Below are 14,857 nucleotides of genomic sequence, written 5' to 3' on the forward strand. Positions count from 1 at the left end.
CGGCTAAGACCAAGGAATTGGTGGTGGATTACAGGAAAAAAAAGGCGGACATTCAGCCCTTGTATATCAACGGGGAACGGGTGGAGAGGGTGGCGGAATTCAGGTTTTTGGGAGTAACTATCGATCAGGGCATGACTTGGAGCGCAAATACCACTGCTCTGGTGAAGAAGGCCCAGCAGAGAATTTATTTCCTCAGACTTTTAAAGAAGAACAATCTGAGTGAGAGACTGCTGGTGTCCTTCTACCGAGGCTCCATAGAGAGCATTCTTACATACTGTATTTGTGCTTGGTTCTCCAGTTGTACAGCTAGGGAGAGGAAGGTGCTCCAGAAGGTCATAACCACAGCCCAAAGGATTATTGGTCATCCTCTCCCATCTTTGGAAGAACTGTACGGTTCCCGTTGTCTTAGGAAAGCAAACAACATCCTGCAGGATTCATCTCACCCGGGATACAGTCTGTTTGCACTACTGCCTTCTGGCAGGAGATATAGAAACATCAAGTCAAGGACAAATAGACTGAAAAACAGTTTCTATCCAAGAGCTGTGGCCTTTTTGAATGCTGTAACTCGATAGTGTGACCTGGGAGTTTGATGGGTGTGGGTGTGGGTGTGGCTGGAATGTGGTTTGTTTGGTTGTTGTGGTTGTTTTGCTTTTGTTGTTTTTAAGGGATGGCATCCAATTTCGTTGCACTTGTGCAATGTTGCACTTGTGTAATGACAATAAAGAATCTAATCTAATCTAATCAGTTGATAGGCATTGCCATTCAAATAGTGTGCCTGCAGCGTCTTGTAATTAATTGGGGCAGGGCTTACTTGCTCCCTCCCCCCCAATATTTTATTCAAGTTGGCACCCCTGGCCTGTAGCTGAAGGTTACCCCCCTCCCTGCTCTACAACATGTAGGTCAGGTAAGTGTGGGTACATTTCTACATGAGTAATGCCAGTTAGCTGAGTACACCTAACGAAAGGCCTCACAAGCTTCAACATGCAGGGGTTTGTGGCAGAGAACACTTTTAAATTTGATAAAAGAATGGTGTTGTGAATTCAACTGAAGAAATGAAAACCATCTTTTAAATCCCCCGTTTTTATATTCCAGATGACAGAGCAAAGGAAGCGAAGGCAGCGGATGGGCTTTGTGGATGTCCAGAACAGTCTGAACCACTGAGACAGCAGAATCAACTTCACCAAGCTAAAACTCTACTTTACATATGCACTTCCTGAGGAGGATATTTGGTACTAGGTTGCCAGCACAGATCTCATCCATCAAAGAAAGCCGATTCATGTCATGATGATTCATATTTTGGCATTCCGGCACCACCTTCTGTTCATCTCCAGTAGGGCTGATTGCATTTTATTCAAGAGAGAGACCTGAAGCTGACAACTAGTATGATTTGTCGCTTTGTGCGGATTCATAGTTTACCATACATTTGGGAGCTTTGCTGCTCCTTATGATAGCTCTGTTGCTATAACATGGGTTATCTGTCTCCATGCACTACATTTTGATGGCTTCGCAGCCAGGTGCAAATAGGATTGACACTGTTACTAGCAAGTAGTAGTTGCTATATTTTAACTTATTTTAACAGAGTCCATGAAATTCAACATACATGGATCTCTCTTTACAAGCTTGTCATCTCAGTTTTCCTGGAGTCACTGGCATTTTTCTTCATCTCTAGAATCCTATCTAACCCAAGAAGAGACTAAGAAAATCTACTATTAGCTTAACACTTCGACTGAAGACGAGCGGCAGATTCCACTGTTGAGAAATGCAATGGCATTTTGTTCCATGGAGAGACTTTTATCAGCGTTAGCGGAAGATTGCATGTTTGTGCTGCACTGTGAAAGAGCAATCTCTTCCCCCTCTTGCCCACACAATAGGTTAGAAGACAGTACACACTTAGGCGTTAGCCTGCTTCTGGGAAGGTTAAAAGGTGGTAGAACTGGATTATTTCAGTTGGCTAATGCAAGGTAGCAGTAATATTTCAACTATCATCAGAATGGACATTGAAGGGTCATTAGTTAGTTAGTGTAAGAAAACAAGTTTGGGGAGAGAAAAAAGAGTACATTATAAAAGTCCTGAGATGTAAATTAACTACACCTCTATCAGCCCTGCTATGCTGGCTGGGGCTGGTGTGAACTGGAGGGCACCACACTGCGAAAGACTGTTTTAGAATTTCCCTAATCAACATACACTGCCCCAGAGTATTTCCCCAACCATTCAGAAGCATTGCAAGCTTGACTTCAACAACCAGGCTACAACTCAAACTCAACTGTAAATAAAACAGAGTACATTAGGTACAGGTTTGTCTAACTGTGAGAGTGGCCGCTAGAGGGAGATGATTAGGGAGAGATGATGACAGTTCCTTATTCCAGCCTCCATATGCTTTTCCATTCCTTTCTGACCCAAGCAGGGTGTTCCTCGAGGGTACATATTACAGTGCAGGTTGAAGGGGGGGGGGGCGGGGAAAAGATTTCATTAATCAAGAGTGCAGCTTTGCAATTGGTCTTGCTCTGGAATATTTTACAAATATTGTTTTAAGTTTTAATGTAACTTCCTTAAGTTAACACAAACAGAACCAAATACAATAAAATGGAAGGGAGAAGGAATCACCTCTTGATATGCTTGTTGGTAAAGCTACAAACTTGTCGGACATTAATATGACTGAGCAGATATTTTAAAGATCTGTTGGATTACAGTGGTACCTCGGGTTAAGTACTTAATTCGTTCCGGAGGTCCGTACTTAACCTGAAACTGTTCTTAACCTGAAGCACCACTTTAGCTAATGGGGCCTCCTGCTGCTGCCGTGCCGCTGGAGCACGATTTCTGTTCTCATCCTGAAGCAAAGCTCTTAACCTGAAGCACTATTTCTGGGTTAGCGGAGTCTGTAACCTGAAGCATATGTAACCCAAGGTACCACTGTAGTTGGATTCTGCTTGATACTGAAGCTATTTAAGCAAATATTTCAGACATACCATTTTCAGTAGGTTTTCATGAAATGCTCTTACTAGCCCGACTAATCTTGCCACAAGATTCCAGGGTGTTCCTAGGCTCATTCTAGGGTGAATTCCATGTTTGCACAGAATGCTGGAAGACCTACTGGCCCTAGCTGTTTTCTCATGCTAGAGGAGAACAGATGCTGCTTGTATTGCAGGGGCAGATTATGGTGAACTGTTTGTTTTTGGAAACTTGTCTACTATTGCCCATTTTTTTTACAGCAAAAACTGGTATTCTACAGAACAAATAGCTTGAAAATGAGTGCTCTACTGCAACAATTTTGCACGAACATATGGCAGTTGCGCCTTCCTTGAATAAGTGGTGGCATTCCAGTAAAACACACAAGACCACACATCTATATGCTATAGTGTCTGTATTTGTTTGGGAATATTCTGAATTCTAAAAAGCCATGAAATACAATTCAGTGATGTCCCAGCATATCAACTGCATACCAGCTGTGTTCAACAGCATATAGCCCTAAAAAACATGCAAACACCTAGACATGCTAAAGAGTGGCAACCACGTCAGTATATTTAAAGGCTTTCTAACATCTTCCTATAAACCAATGTAATCAAGAAGGGCTTGCTTGTCCCATTCCAGAATAGCTTCACCAATACTGAAGCATTGTTCCCTGAGATAGAAATGGTTCTGAGATGAGATGTCAAAACCAGATCTCTTTGCTTTAAAAAGTCTGACATCATCCTAGGTAAGCAAATGAAACAAACAAACCTCTGTTTCAAGGAGGCAAAATATAGAGCTTTAGGAAAATTGGCTAGTGTCACAAAGTTATCATTTGGAATCTTCTTCAGGATTCTTGGCAGAAAATTTCTCACGTAACTTTGTCCATTTTCCTTTCTTTGCTTCTTCCATCTGCTTCAAGCTAGCTGCATTAAGAGGAAGTCAGAAAAGACAAAAAATAATAATAGGGTTTTCATTATAAAAACAATTTTCTTTAAGAGGCTGCTTAAACAGTAACATGGTGATATATGCATGTTTGCCATCATGTATACATGTGACAGAAAGCCACAGCCAGTCCTAGTTCCCTGGCGCATGTGCCGGTGCAGTTCACATGCCTGAACACTCACATTAATCATGTCCAACCACTCCATTTCAAGTACACTCTAAAAACCTTAAGGTGTGAAACAACCATTCGTTTCCATCTCAATAAGTTTATGTTTCGATGCCCGGGGCAGGCCTGTTCTCCTTAGTCAGAACAGTACATGTGGAGCCAGCAAAGACTAGCATTTTCTGTGCACTGCAGCCAGAACATAAGACTGCTATTTAGCTTCAGGACACTTCAGGAATGTTTAAATTTACTGTTTCTATAAAGGCTGTTTGTCTCGATACAGTTAGCTTAGATAAATCATAGTATAATAGAAAACTCTTGAACTGTAAAAAGTGAAACCAAGCAGAGAAAGCATCTTCTACACAGGTTAATTTAGACTGTTCTTTATCGTATTTCTTGTTCCCAAGCAGAAACCACAAATGCAGGAAGAATGGAAAGCAACAAAATCAGTTGATTACTGATGTCTATTGTGGGAGTGACCGGGAGTCTTAATTTGAGGCTAATTAGCTCTGGGAACACACACTCCCTTCTTCAGACTTGTGTGTCTCAAACGCAGGGCAATTAAACGCTGAAAACCCCAATTCAGTACTGAAAGGACTGGAGGCAAAACAGGGCTGATGAGAAACAAGAGAGCAGTATTAGCACGGTCAGGTAGACCCTGAAGTATTCAATAGTACAAATTATTATTGTAAAAAAAAAACCAAGAGGCAGCACCCCTCCTTGGCAGCCCATGCAGCTTGCAAGAGAAGGAATGGCTGGCACCTTGAACAGCTGTTAGGGAGTGAGAAATTGCAAGTCCCACTTGCATCTATTTCCTAGACTAAGCTCAACTTTTTGGGACACAAAATCCATTTATCATAGTGTGCCACATTCCTCAAGTAACGTGTTACTCTTAGCACTAACATTGAAGACTGAATACAACTGGTGCATTACAAACAGCTTTTGCATAATGTTTTGCTCATGGGAAGGCTATTTATGGGAAGGAGGGAGGGAGGAAACTCTGGTGCGCAAAGCAGGGGGGGATGTAAAGGGCAGCTGAATCATTTTAGCCAACCAGATACAGAACAGTAAATGGATAAAGTATAGTTTGCCCAAATACCTGTTGCAAGGACTAGCTTGCATTCTTCAACTGTCACCCCAGTAAAGCTTGTATCTTTCAAACGTGGATACTATGCAAACAAACAGAAAAAATATATAAATATAGCAGCATCCTGCTTCCCCTGAGAACAATCTTCTCTTAATCTTTCTTCTCATATGGCATCAAAATTGTATGCTGAAGTAAATTTGCTAAATGCTATAGCACAAACATGCTCACTGCTGTTTCATATATATGCAGGCATTTCTGAAATAGCAGGGATGGCTAACGTGGTCCTCCAAATGCACGACTACACCTCCCATCAAGCATAGCCAGTAGCGACAGCTTGGGGCAATTGTAGTCTTAACACTAGGAGAGCCACAGGTTTGCCACTCCAATTTACACAGTAAAAGGTGCACTGGCTTGCTCAAGAAAAAGCAAAGACACTGTGGTAGATAATATGGTGCCCTCTGGATGTTTTTGGACTTCAACTCCCATTAACCCTGATAATGGGGTAATTATCAGGGGTTGGACTAGATGACCCTTGTGGTGCCTTCCAACTTTACAATTTTATTGGACATGCTGGCTAGGGCTGATGGGAGCCGGAGTCAAACAACATCTAGAAGTTGCCATGTTGGCTTCCCCTGCTAAAGATAAATCAGAAGGGTCTTAGTATCAGGATTACAAAACACATCCCAGAGGCAGCTGTCAGATTCTAACACTGGGTACCTGGTCACAGTGATAGGACTTACCTTGTTTTTATAGTAATTGGTATGGATTTTGGCTAAACTCTCAAACATTTCATCGCAGGTCACTGGATCAGAAATCTGCAAGAGTACAAAAGTACAGTGAAATTATTCCTAGAGTGTAAACAACACTTCCATTGAACAGAAATTTTATATTTATATTATTATATTAACAGAAATATTTATATTATATTTATATATATTACATTTTAAAATGCAAACTAGTTTTGTTCTTCATATCTATTCCAACAGAGTCACTGAGTTAAAATACAACCAGAAGCCCATCCTTGAGCAAAAACCTATCTAAGCTTCAGCTCTTTCACGTATCAACCCAAATGTCCTGAGTATACTGTGAAGAAATGAAGCTGTCTGTTGAGGGAAGGGGGCATTTTCTTACTTACTCAAAAATGACAAAACCCAAATCCCATGTCAATGGCAAATTCTAAACCCAGGCCCTGCCACCATTCAGTCTCACTTATTTCCTTTGAACCCTTAGCTTACCAATATTCCTTAACTGTGGGGTACAGGCATGGTACAAAGCCAGTCAGATACAGATAATTAACAGAGATAATTACATTTATTTATTATACAATTATTACGTGCAAAAGTTTTTCTGGTTACTTCAAAAATAGCACTTTATCTTTAGATTATACTTTTTAAACTTCTTACTGTCACTTTAAATACCAATAGCTTACATCCAGCTAAGACAGCTTTAAAGGACCAGTAAATTGGATAGCTCAGTCAGTAGAGTAAGAGACTCTTAATCTCAGGGTTGTGGGTTCAAGCCCCACATTGGGCAAAAGAGATTCTTGCATTGCAGGGGGTTGGACTAGATGACCCTCATGGTCCCTTCCAACTCTAGAGTTCTATGATTAAAGCCCTTTAGCCAACTTGCTTTTGTACTCTCTCCACCCCAGTTAACACTATAACTGAGGACTGTTGGAAGCCTCTTCATCCAACCCTTTACTGACCTATTGAAGAGATTTGTTTTGCTGCATTGCCCTGGAAATCTGCCCTCTCCTGCCAGTCACCAACATTCAGGTTCTCCCTTTTCCTCCTCAGCCTAAGCCAAGTGATTCAGCTACCCACAGCAAGTTATCAGCCAACAAGGCATTCCACCTGTCCCTCATGTCTTCGTTCTTCCCTGACCCCCTTCCTCTGCTGTCACAGACCACCCTTAACGCCATGTCTCCAGCCCACCCCAATTTTCAATTAACTAACTGCTGACCAGCACCCAGCCATTTACACACACACACACACACACACACACACACTACTGCACACATTTATTCTGGCCACTCAAGTCCAGCTCCATCCAGTCCTACTGTCTAACTGAACATTCCAAGCTTTCACCCAGCAAACAAAATATGCATACTCTCCCTCCCTCCCAAATACTAAGGATTCTCTCTCAGCTGTCAGTTAAGGCCCCATGCAACAGTTAAAACTAGTTTTCACCAGACCAGACAGAAAACTTCCTACATCAAATACATTACAATGCACAGTACGATACAAATGTCAGAACACATCACACAACGCCCATTACAACTTAATTCAAATAAACAGGATTTCTTCACACTGCGTTACACTGATGTGCTGCAAAGAAGTGTTTGCAGAATAAACAGCTCCAAAATATGCCAAACAGATCAACAAACATGAGCAAACCTCTTCACAGAGGGGAAAAAATGCATTTAATCCAAGATACTGTCAATAGCTGTGGCCCAGATGCACTAGATAAGAGGACAAAGCACACTTCAAGGTCAGGTGGAAGGTGTGTCATCTAACTATCATATTCATTTCTAAGTTTTATTATACTTGGTCTTCTCAGACAGAAAAAATGATGCATAAACATATGTTTTTAATGAGAGATTTTTTTGGGGGGGGACTGTGACATAAACTACAAGAATGATATCTAGTCATGTAATGACCAAACGGCATCTTGGAAAGCAATAATCGGCTGCATGAATTATGCAAGTCAGAATAATATGACGTGTCTTTTCTTCCACAGCCCAAGATATTGGCCGGTGTTCAAATCAGAAAAATGGGGCAGGCCGCTTGTATAATACTGAGTTTTACATATTTTTGTATTCACACTGAAAAACCCTGATAGTGTTGCAGCTATCATGTGGAAATGCAGAAATAGCTTTTCAAAAAAGAAAAAATGCCCCAACACATCTCGTTACACATGGATAAAACAGACATTAGACTTACAAAGTACCTTTATATCTCTGACTCTGCTCTTTATGCATCCCTCCTGCTATTTGGCAAAAAATAATAATCTCTTTACTATATAAAGTATTTTATACATACAAATTGATATCAGCGCTGCAAGCATCAATTTAAATTTTTCAAAACCGATGACAGTTTTGGAAAATTAAGGTAGGAATCAGCTGCTCTGAGCACAAAAAGAAAGGAAAAGCACGTTCTGAAATGGATGGAGCAGACAAAAGTAACAGAATAGTCCTGCTCTGAGGATGTTCAGAAGATAGTGACGCTCTTAAAAATGAGTGTCTGCCATAGATTTATTTCATTAATTTTTGCAAAGTATGCATTCTTCTTCCATGGAGACCATAATGTGGTGATGTACTACCACAATGCATACATACACTGATGTCCCAGGCATTAAGAACTGACTCCAAAACATTTTCAGTGCTGAACAAATCATGACTTGAAATCAAGAAAAGCTCAAGGCCATAGAAATGGTCTCTATCAGTTAAGTAACCTGGAAATAATCCAGCAAAAGCTGATACATCCCGCAAATGAAATGAACCTGGTTTTAAACCGGCATCAACCTGTAGGGCAAGGGAACCTAACAATTTTTGGCACTTGACTGCAGCACAGAAAGAGGGCTATCAGTTCAGCTAAGAGACCAGCTGCCATTTGGCATGTTCCTCCCCTGAATCGTTTCCAATGAAACTGATGGTTATAAAAACTAACTAAGAACTGGTCCCCGAGTTTCCTTATTTTTCTCTTCCTTCCCTTCCCCCTTTTTTGTTTTTGTGTTGTGTCTTTTACATTGTAAGCTTGTGGGCTCAGACTGTCTTTGCTTTACTCTGTGTATAGCCTTTGGATACATTTAGGTACTTCAAAAATGAAAAAGAATATTTTTTGAAAGCATCAGAGCCAGCAGAAAACCTAGCTCTGGCTGGAAATCAGAGACAAAAGACTTTAATGAGAAACTAGGGAACTCTTAAAGTCAGATCCAGATACCTACTATTCATTTCATCTGGCCCTAACTTCAAGTTCCCCACTGCACCAAGGTTCACATCATATACTAAATTTCTGAAAAGGAACTTTCATGTAAGAATTAATATGACACCCATTTGTAGAGCACTGTGATGATAATACACATAAGAGTATATTTTACTGGAGTCAGTCAAAAGAGGGAATTTCAACATGTGCAGCTCTTTTCACCACTGCGTGGTGAAATGCACTTGCCAAAAGTCTCTATACAGTGGTACCTCGGGTTACAGACGGTTCAGGTTACAGACTCCACTAACCCAGAAATAATACCTTGGGTTAAGAACTTTGCTTCAGGATGAGAACAGAAATTGTTCAGTGGCGGTGCAGCGGCAGCAGGAAGCCCCATTAGCTAAAGTGGTGCTTCAGGTTAAGAACAGTTTCAGGTTAAGAATGGACCTCCGGAACGAATTAAGTTCTTAACCCGACGTATCACTGTATATGCTATTAAAGCCACAGCCTTAACCTCTTAAGCCACCTGGAACAGGAGGTGTGTTCCTGTGATTGGGTCTTTTCAAAAATTGTGCTATAATCTGGAGAAAAACAGAGGCTATGGACATTACACAGCAGTCATGGTAAGTGGCTTGGGGAGAAGTGAATTTATCTAAGTATTTTTATACAGCACTTCAATCATTTACTCCTGCCAAGAGCAGTTTATCAGAGAATTTCATGCAACTGATATCATAATTACATTTATATCCTTCCTTGCCACATGCTGCGGTGGAGGGCAATCCCACCTTACACAGGAAAAAACTGAAGAACTTTCTAACTTGTCACCCCATTTCCAATGGAATCTTTTCATTCTGAAGTGTCAAAAACCCACACAGTGAAGTACCGTATTTTTCGTACCATAGGGCGCACCGGACCATAGGGCGCACCCAGTTTTTTTGGGGGGAAATAAAGGGGAAAAAATTATTTCCCCCCCAGGCGCGGGGCTGGGGCGGGGGAAGCTCGAGCTTCCCCCGACCCCAGCCCCCAAACAGGCAGCTCTCTGCAAGCTGTGGGAGCGCTCCCACTGCTTGCTGAGAGGTGCACGAAGCCTGGACGCGCTGAGCTGAGCGCGCACAGGCTTCAGCATGCAGGCAACTCTCCGCAAGCAGCGGGAGCGCTCCCGCTGCTTGCGGAGAGGTATGCGAAGCCTGGAGAGCGTGAGGGGTCGGTGCGCACCGACCCCTCTCACTCTCCAGGCTTCAGCGAAAGCCTGCATTCGCACCATAGGACGCACACACATTTCCCCTTCATTTTTGGAGGGGGAAAAGTGTGTCCTATGGTGCGAAAAATACGGTAACCTGCATATTAAAGTTGTAACTCAGCCCTCACTCCTGCTGCTTACATGGCTAATACTGCATTCAGAGCCCTGGTGCAAACAGTACAATTGTTGTACTGGGGGCAGTACAATTGCAACATGCAATTGGATTGGGCCTCATGCTGTTGCACAGCAGCAGTGAGATCGGCTCAAGCCCAGGAATACCCCATTTGGGGATCTTGCGCACTGTTACTGGATATCCCATCAATGGCACTCCTGCCCATTTAGCTTAGCCTTCCCAGCCCATTGCAAGTGGGGTGCAGATTGCTCTGCCCCTTGGCACCAAGTCCCATTAAACAAAGAGTGAGGTCCCAAATAAGATATATACGTATATATTAAAAGCATTTAGATACTGACTTAAGCTCTAAAATGGAGTTCATTAATTCTCCTGGAAACCTGAGAGCAGAGTGGTCAGATGCACAGTGCCGGCTCTAATATTAGGCAGCACAAGAGGCAGCTGATTTTGAGAGTCATGAAAGGGTACCAAACTATGATGCATTTATTATTGTATTTTACTGCCAGAACAGGGGAGAGACGCTTGTAGGATTTTCTGCCTCAGCTGCCCAAATAACAACATGACTGGCCTTGGCATACTCCACCTCTTGACTTGGGGAGGGAAGGATTTACCTCAGGCAGCAGAATGTCTTGGACGAGGCCCATAGATATAAAAGGCAGGGTTCCTGCACCTTAAAAATTGCTTGCATGGCAGGGACACCTGCCAAAAGCACCCCTCTTCTGAACAACTATTAAAGTTGCAGGGACCCCACCCTGTATTCAAATCTGGCTACTCTAGCAGGGCCGGCCTCTAGCATGAGGCAACCACCTCAGGCAGCAGGATCCATAGGGTAGCATATACCAATGAAGAGCTTTCTTCTCCTGTTGTCCCTGATGTAGATCTTCATTCCCCCCTTCTTCTCTGGCCCAGAAAGTGGGAGCATCATCTTAATGGTTCACCTCAGGTGCTAAAATGTGTTGGGCTGGCCCTGAGCACAGGCATGACTCACCCTTAGGGCCTGCTTGATTAAGGCTAAAATCCTGTGCACGCTTACCTGGGGAGTAAGCCTCACTGAAGACACAGAAATAGTTGTACCTTAGAAGCCAATCGCCTTGGCACTTGTATGTTTTGGCTCCCAAATGCTGCAAACCTGGAGGTGTTCCAGTTTGCGGATGTTCTTTGGAAGCTGGAACATCCAACGTGGCTTCTGCAGCTTCCTGCAGCCAATCGGAAGCCGCGATTTGGTTTCCGAACGTTTTGGAAATCGAAAGGACTTCCGGAACGGATTCTGTTTGCCTTCCAAGGTACGACTATATTTGGGACTAAGCACCCAGAAGCCTGTGCCGTCTCTTCACCATTACACTACGCAAACATCCAGTGCCAGATTTACATATAAGCTAAACAAGCTATAGCTTAGGGCCCCACCCCAAAAAAATTTAAGGAAAAAATATTGGATGTACTTTTCCAAAATATAAGATAAAAAATAAATAAAATAAAACCTACATACAGCGAGAGCTTAATAATTGTTTCATTATTAATATACTTCTTAATTGTATTTCAGTTCAATAATTACTTTGATAAAACACATATTTTGTTATGTGCAAATGGCTTTAGATACCTATTAGGTCCATAAATTACCAAATAGCATACGTTCAACACAAAAAACAGTGACAATTTGTAGTTGACAAAGGACAGCTGGACATATAAAGGGCCCCATTACCTTCAGTAGCATAGGGCCTCATCAAACCTAAATCCGGCCCTGAAAGGATCACACAGAGGCACAAACACACACGGGTTGCCACCCCTCCTGTTTAATACAGGACATATTTCATGCAAAATGCTACGCCCTGTATTTGAGCTCTCTCCCCCGCAAGTTACGGATCCTCTCCAAATGCACGTGTTGGAAAGGGCGTGCGAAAGGTCATGTGCTTAAGCACAGACAGGTTTACAAATTCACGTGTATGTATGCACGTGTGACAAGTTCCAGAGGGGCTGTTCGTCTGAAATAGATTGTATTGCTTTGAAGTCACTTCAGCACCAGATCAAACCGCCCTGTATTTTGCCAGAACAAGGGTGGCCACCCGAAACACGCCACATAAATGTGAATTAAATAACACGGGGACCAGCTGGCCAGGGCGCCGACCTTCCCCCTCACCCTCCGGGCGTCGCCCCCGCCCCACCTGCGTGTTCTCTCCCTCGCGGAAGGCCTGCGCCACCCTCTGCCGAAGGAAAGTGCCCAAGTCCCGCCCGCGCTTGGTCTCCTCCACGGGCCACTCCTCGCAGAGCTTCAAGAAGCGCCGGTACCGCGTCACCGCCATCTTGGCAGACACCTGCGCGACACCATTGGCGCGTGGCTCACGTGGTCCGGGCTATGCTAATCCCGTTATTAGTATTCCCAACGGAGGCGCGGCGATTGGCTCCTCCGACTCTCTAGTTCCTCTCTAGTTAAAGCGGAGAGAGCGGATTGGTACCTGCGCAGATGAAACCAGAGAGCTTCCCAGACCCGCGGGGCCGCAGAGATAAGAAAAATTAGAGAGGCGCCTCTCTTTTTCAGGATGACAACATTCCGGGTTTACATTGGCGAAACGGATTCATGGAAATGAACGGAGAAATCAGGGATACGGTCGCTGTGATTGAGCAGCTGGGTCGTGCCCACCGAAAACTATGAGTTAGCGGCAAAGGGACTTCAAGCTCCTCCTCCTGACTCGGGACTAATTGAGCATTTGAAAAGTAGCTCTGCCAATGCAAATTCCAAATGACGACCATCATTTCCCGAAGTTGGAAATGTGCGGATGAGACCAGCGCTTTATGACAGCTCTGCAGGGTTGCACTTTGGGGTTCAGTCTGAGACTTGCTTGGATTTTTTGGGGGGGGGGAGGAGGAAAAGAAAAGAGAAAGATTCACGCAAAACACCCCCAAATTGCAGCCAAAGTCGATCTCCCTAAATTCCTCCAGTAGCATACAGAAGCTTGCCTGCAGACACTTTGCATTAATAAATGTTCAGAAACTAACTGCATTCGTTTGTCACAATAAGAAACAAGGCCCGAATCACAAAGGGCACTTTGTCTTTGCTATCTTTTGAAATTTCTTTGGCCGCCCAATGACAGCTGCGGTAAAATTCAGAATTTTTCTATAGGTTTCTGTGGGTTTGCGCAAGGGGATTCGGGGACGGAGTCGATAGAAACCAGAAATCTGCCAACATGTTACATCGTTATTTTTTCCTATTTCTATGCAGATTCGTTGGATTGGGAAGACTTTAGGGATGACGCTCATTCTTCGGTATTTACGGGTGCGCCCGTGTTGGGAGTGGAGAGAGATTGGTAGGGGCGTCGTCTTCTGCAAAGCAGCAAAGGAGACCCGTGCAAGTTTGAGTTTGATTCACCCATGATTTCTCCCAAAGAATTCTGGGAATTGTAGTTTATCCTTCACAGAGAAGCAATTCCCAGTACCCTTAACAAACTCAAATTCCCAGTATTCTTTGGGGGAAGCCACGTGCTTTACATGGCTAGTTGGAGGAGATCTGTTTCTTACTCCCCTCTATGAGATGCATAGTACCTTTTAGGGGTTAATTCAGAAGTGAGTCTCATTTAATGCAGTGGGACTTAGTCTTTCGGAAGTTTAGGACCACAGCTATGCTGTACCATCCTATTCATGCTTACTCCAAAGTAAGAATTCATTGGGATTCACTGTGAAGTAAATGTTGACAGAATTGCAGTCTTAGTCTGCACAGCCACACATAATTTTAAGGCTCTTCTTTCCAAGATGCAATCATATGGTTAACACAGAAGGGCTAGTTGGATAGTCCACAATATGTAAAATGCACAGTTGTTGTCTGAATCTTGGCAGAAAATGAACTACATTTGCATCTGATGATGTGGGCTCAAGCCCATGAAACTCCATGCCATAATAAAATGTGTTAAGATGGTATCTGGTGGTCACAATGGACCCATTAAAATCAATAGATATAACTTGGCTAACTTAAGTCCATGGATTTCAGTGGGTTTACTCTGCAAATAAAACATTTTAAATGTGTTGTAAAGTGCAATATACAAGTGTGACACTAGATGGCACACTGAGCTATGCAAAATTCTATTTATTTTTCAAAACATTTTTAAAAAAAAGCATTTTCACAATGTTTTTTTAAAATATGTATGCAGATTCCATATGACTGCTCTGAGTACTACTTTGCCAGATGGCACCTGTGGCTTTTAAGTCTCCACAATACGCTTGGTTATTTTTGCAGCATCAAAAATGGCTATCCCTCTGGAAACTTCGATTTGTATTAATTACTTTTTGAAGGGGTGGGGAAGAGTGATTTTTTTTCTTTTTCTTTTTACGTGTAACAAGGATTTGAATTCTATGAGCAGTGCAAATGAAGACAACAGCTATTTGTGCCTGGAGACTTTGACAGCTCAAATGCTTCTGCTCCGGATGCTCGCTGTCA

General features: G+C 42.9%; 2 protein-coding genes across 3 annotated transcripts in view; one reads left to right on the plus strand and one right to left on the minus strand.

The window, feature by feature from the left end:
• ITPR3 (inositol 1,4,5-trisphosphate receptor type 3) overlaps positions 1 to 2,600 on the plus strand; it is a 101,761-nt gene extending 99,161 nt beyond the window's left edge. For both annotated transcript variants that reach the window (XM_028734046.2, XM_077928890.1), the window contains exon 58: positions 1,093 to 2,600. In XM_028734046.2, coding sequence (XP_028589879.2) covers positions 1,093 to 1,161 — 69 coding nt within the window. In that variant the 3' untranslated portion in view covers positions 1,162 to 2,600. The remainder of the gene's footprint in view (positions 1 to 1,092) is intronic.
• Positions 2,601 to 3,344: 744 nt separating this feature from the next.
• UQCC2 (ubiquinol-cytochrome c reductase complex assembly factor 2) lies at positions 3,345 to 12,773 on the minus strand. Its single transcript, XM_028734048.2, has 4 exons — positions 12,594 to 12,773; positions 5,882 to 5,956; positions 5,154 to 5,223; positions 3,345 to 3,872 (listed from the first exon to the last, which is right to left on the minus strand). Exons 1-4 carry the CDS (start codon positions 12,729 to 12,731, stop codon positions 3,778 to 3,780), a joined length of 378 nt encoding a protein of 125 aa, XP_028589881.1. The 5' UTR covers positions 12,732 to 12,773; the 3' UTR covers positions 3,345 to 3,777.
• Between the last annotated feature and the right edge of the window lie 2,084 nt (positions 12,774 to 14,857).

Source organism: Podarcis muralis, chromosome 5 (genome assembly GCF_964188315.1).
Source record: "Podarcis muralis chromosome 5, rPodMur119.hap1.1, whole genome shotgun sequence".
NCBI classification, from domain to species: domain Eukaryota; kingdom Metazoa; phylum Chordata; class Lepidosauria; order Squamata; family Lacertidae; genus Podarcis; species Podarcis muralis.

Bases quoted from the DNA above. Each gene is read 5' to 3' on its own strand.
- UQCC2 (XM_028734048.2), bottom strand. From the start codon at position 12,731: ATGGCGGTGACGCGGTACCGGCGCTTCTTGAAGCTCTGCGAGGAGTGG. The intron at 5,224-5,881 runs GTAAGTCCTATC...TTGTTTGCATAG, and splicing joins CCAATTACTATAAAAACAAG to TATCCACGTTTGAAAGATAC. The intron at 3,873-5,153 runs GTATTTGGGCAA...CTCTTAATGCAG, and splicing joins CAAGCTAGTCCTTGCAACAG to CTAGCTTGAAGCAGATGGAA.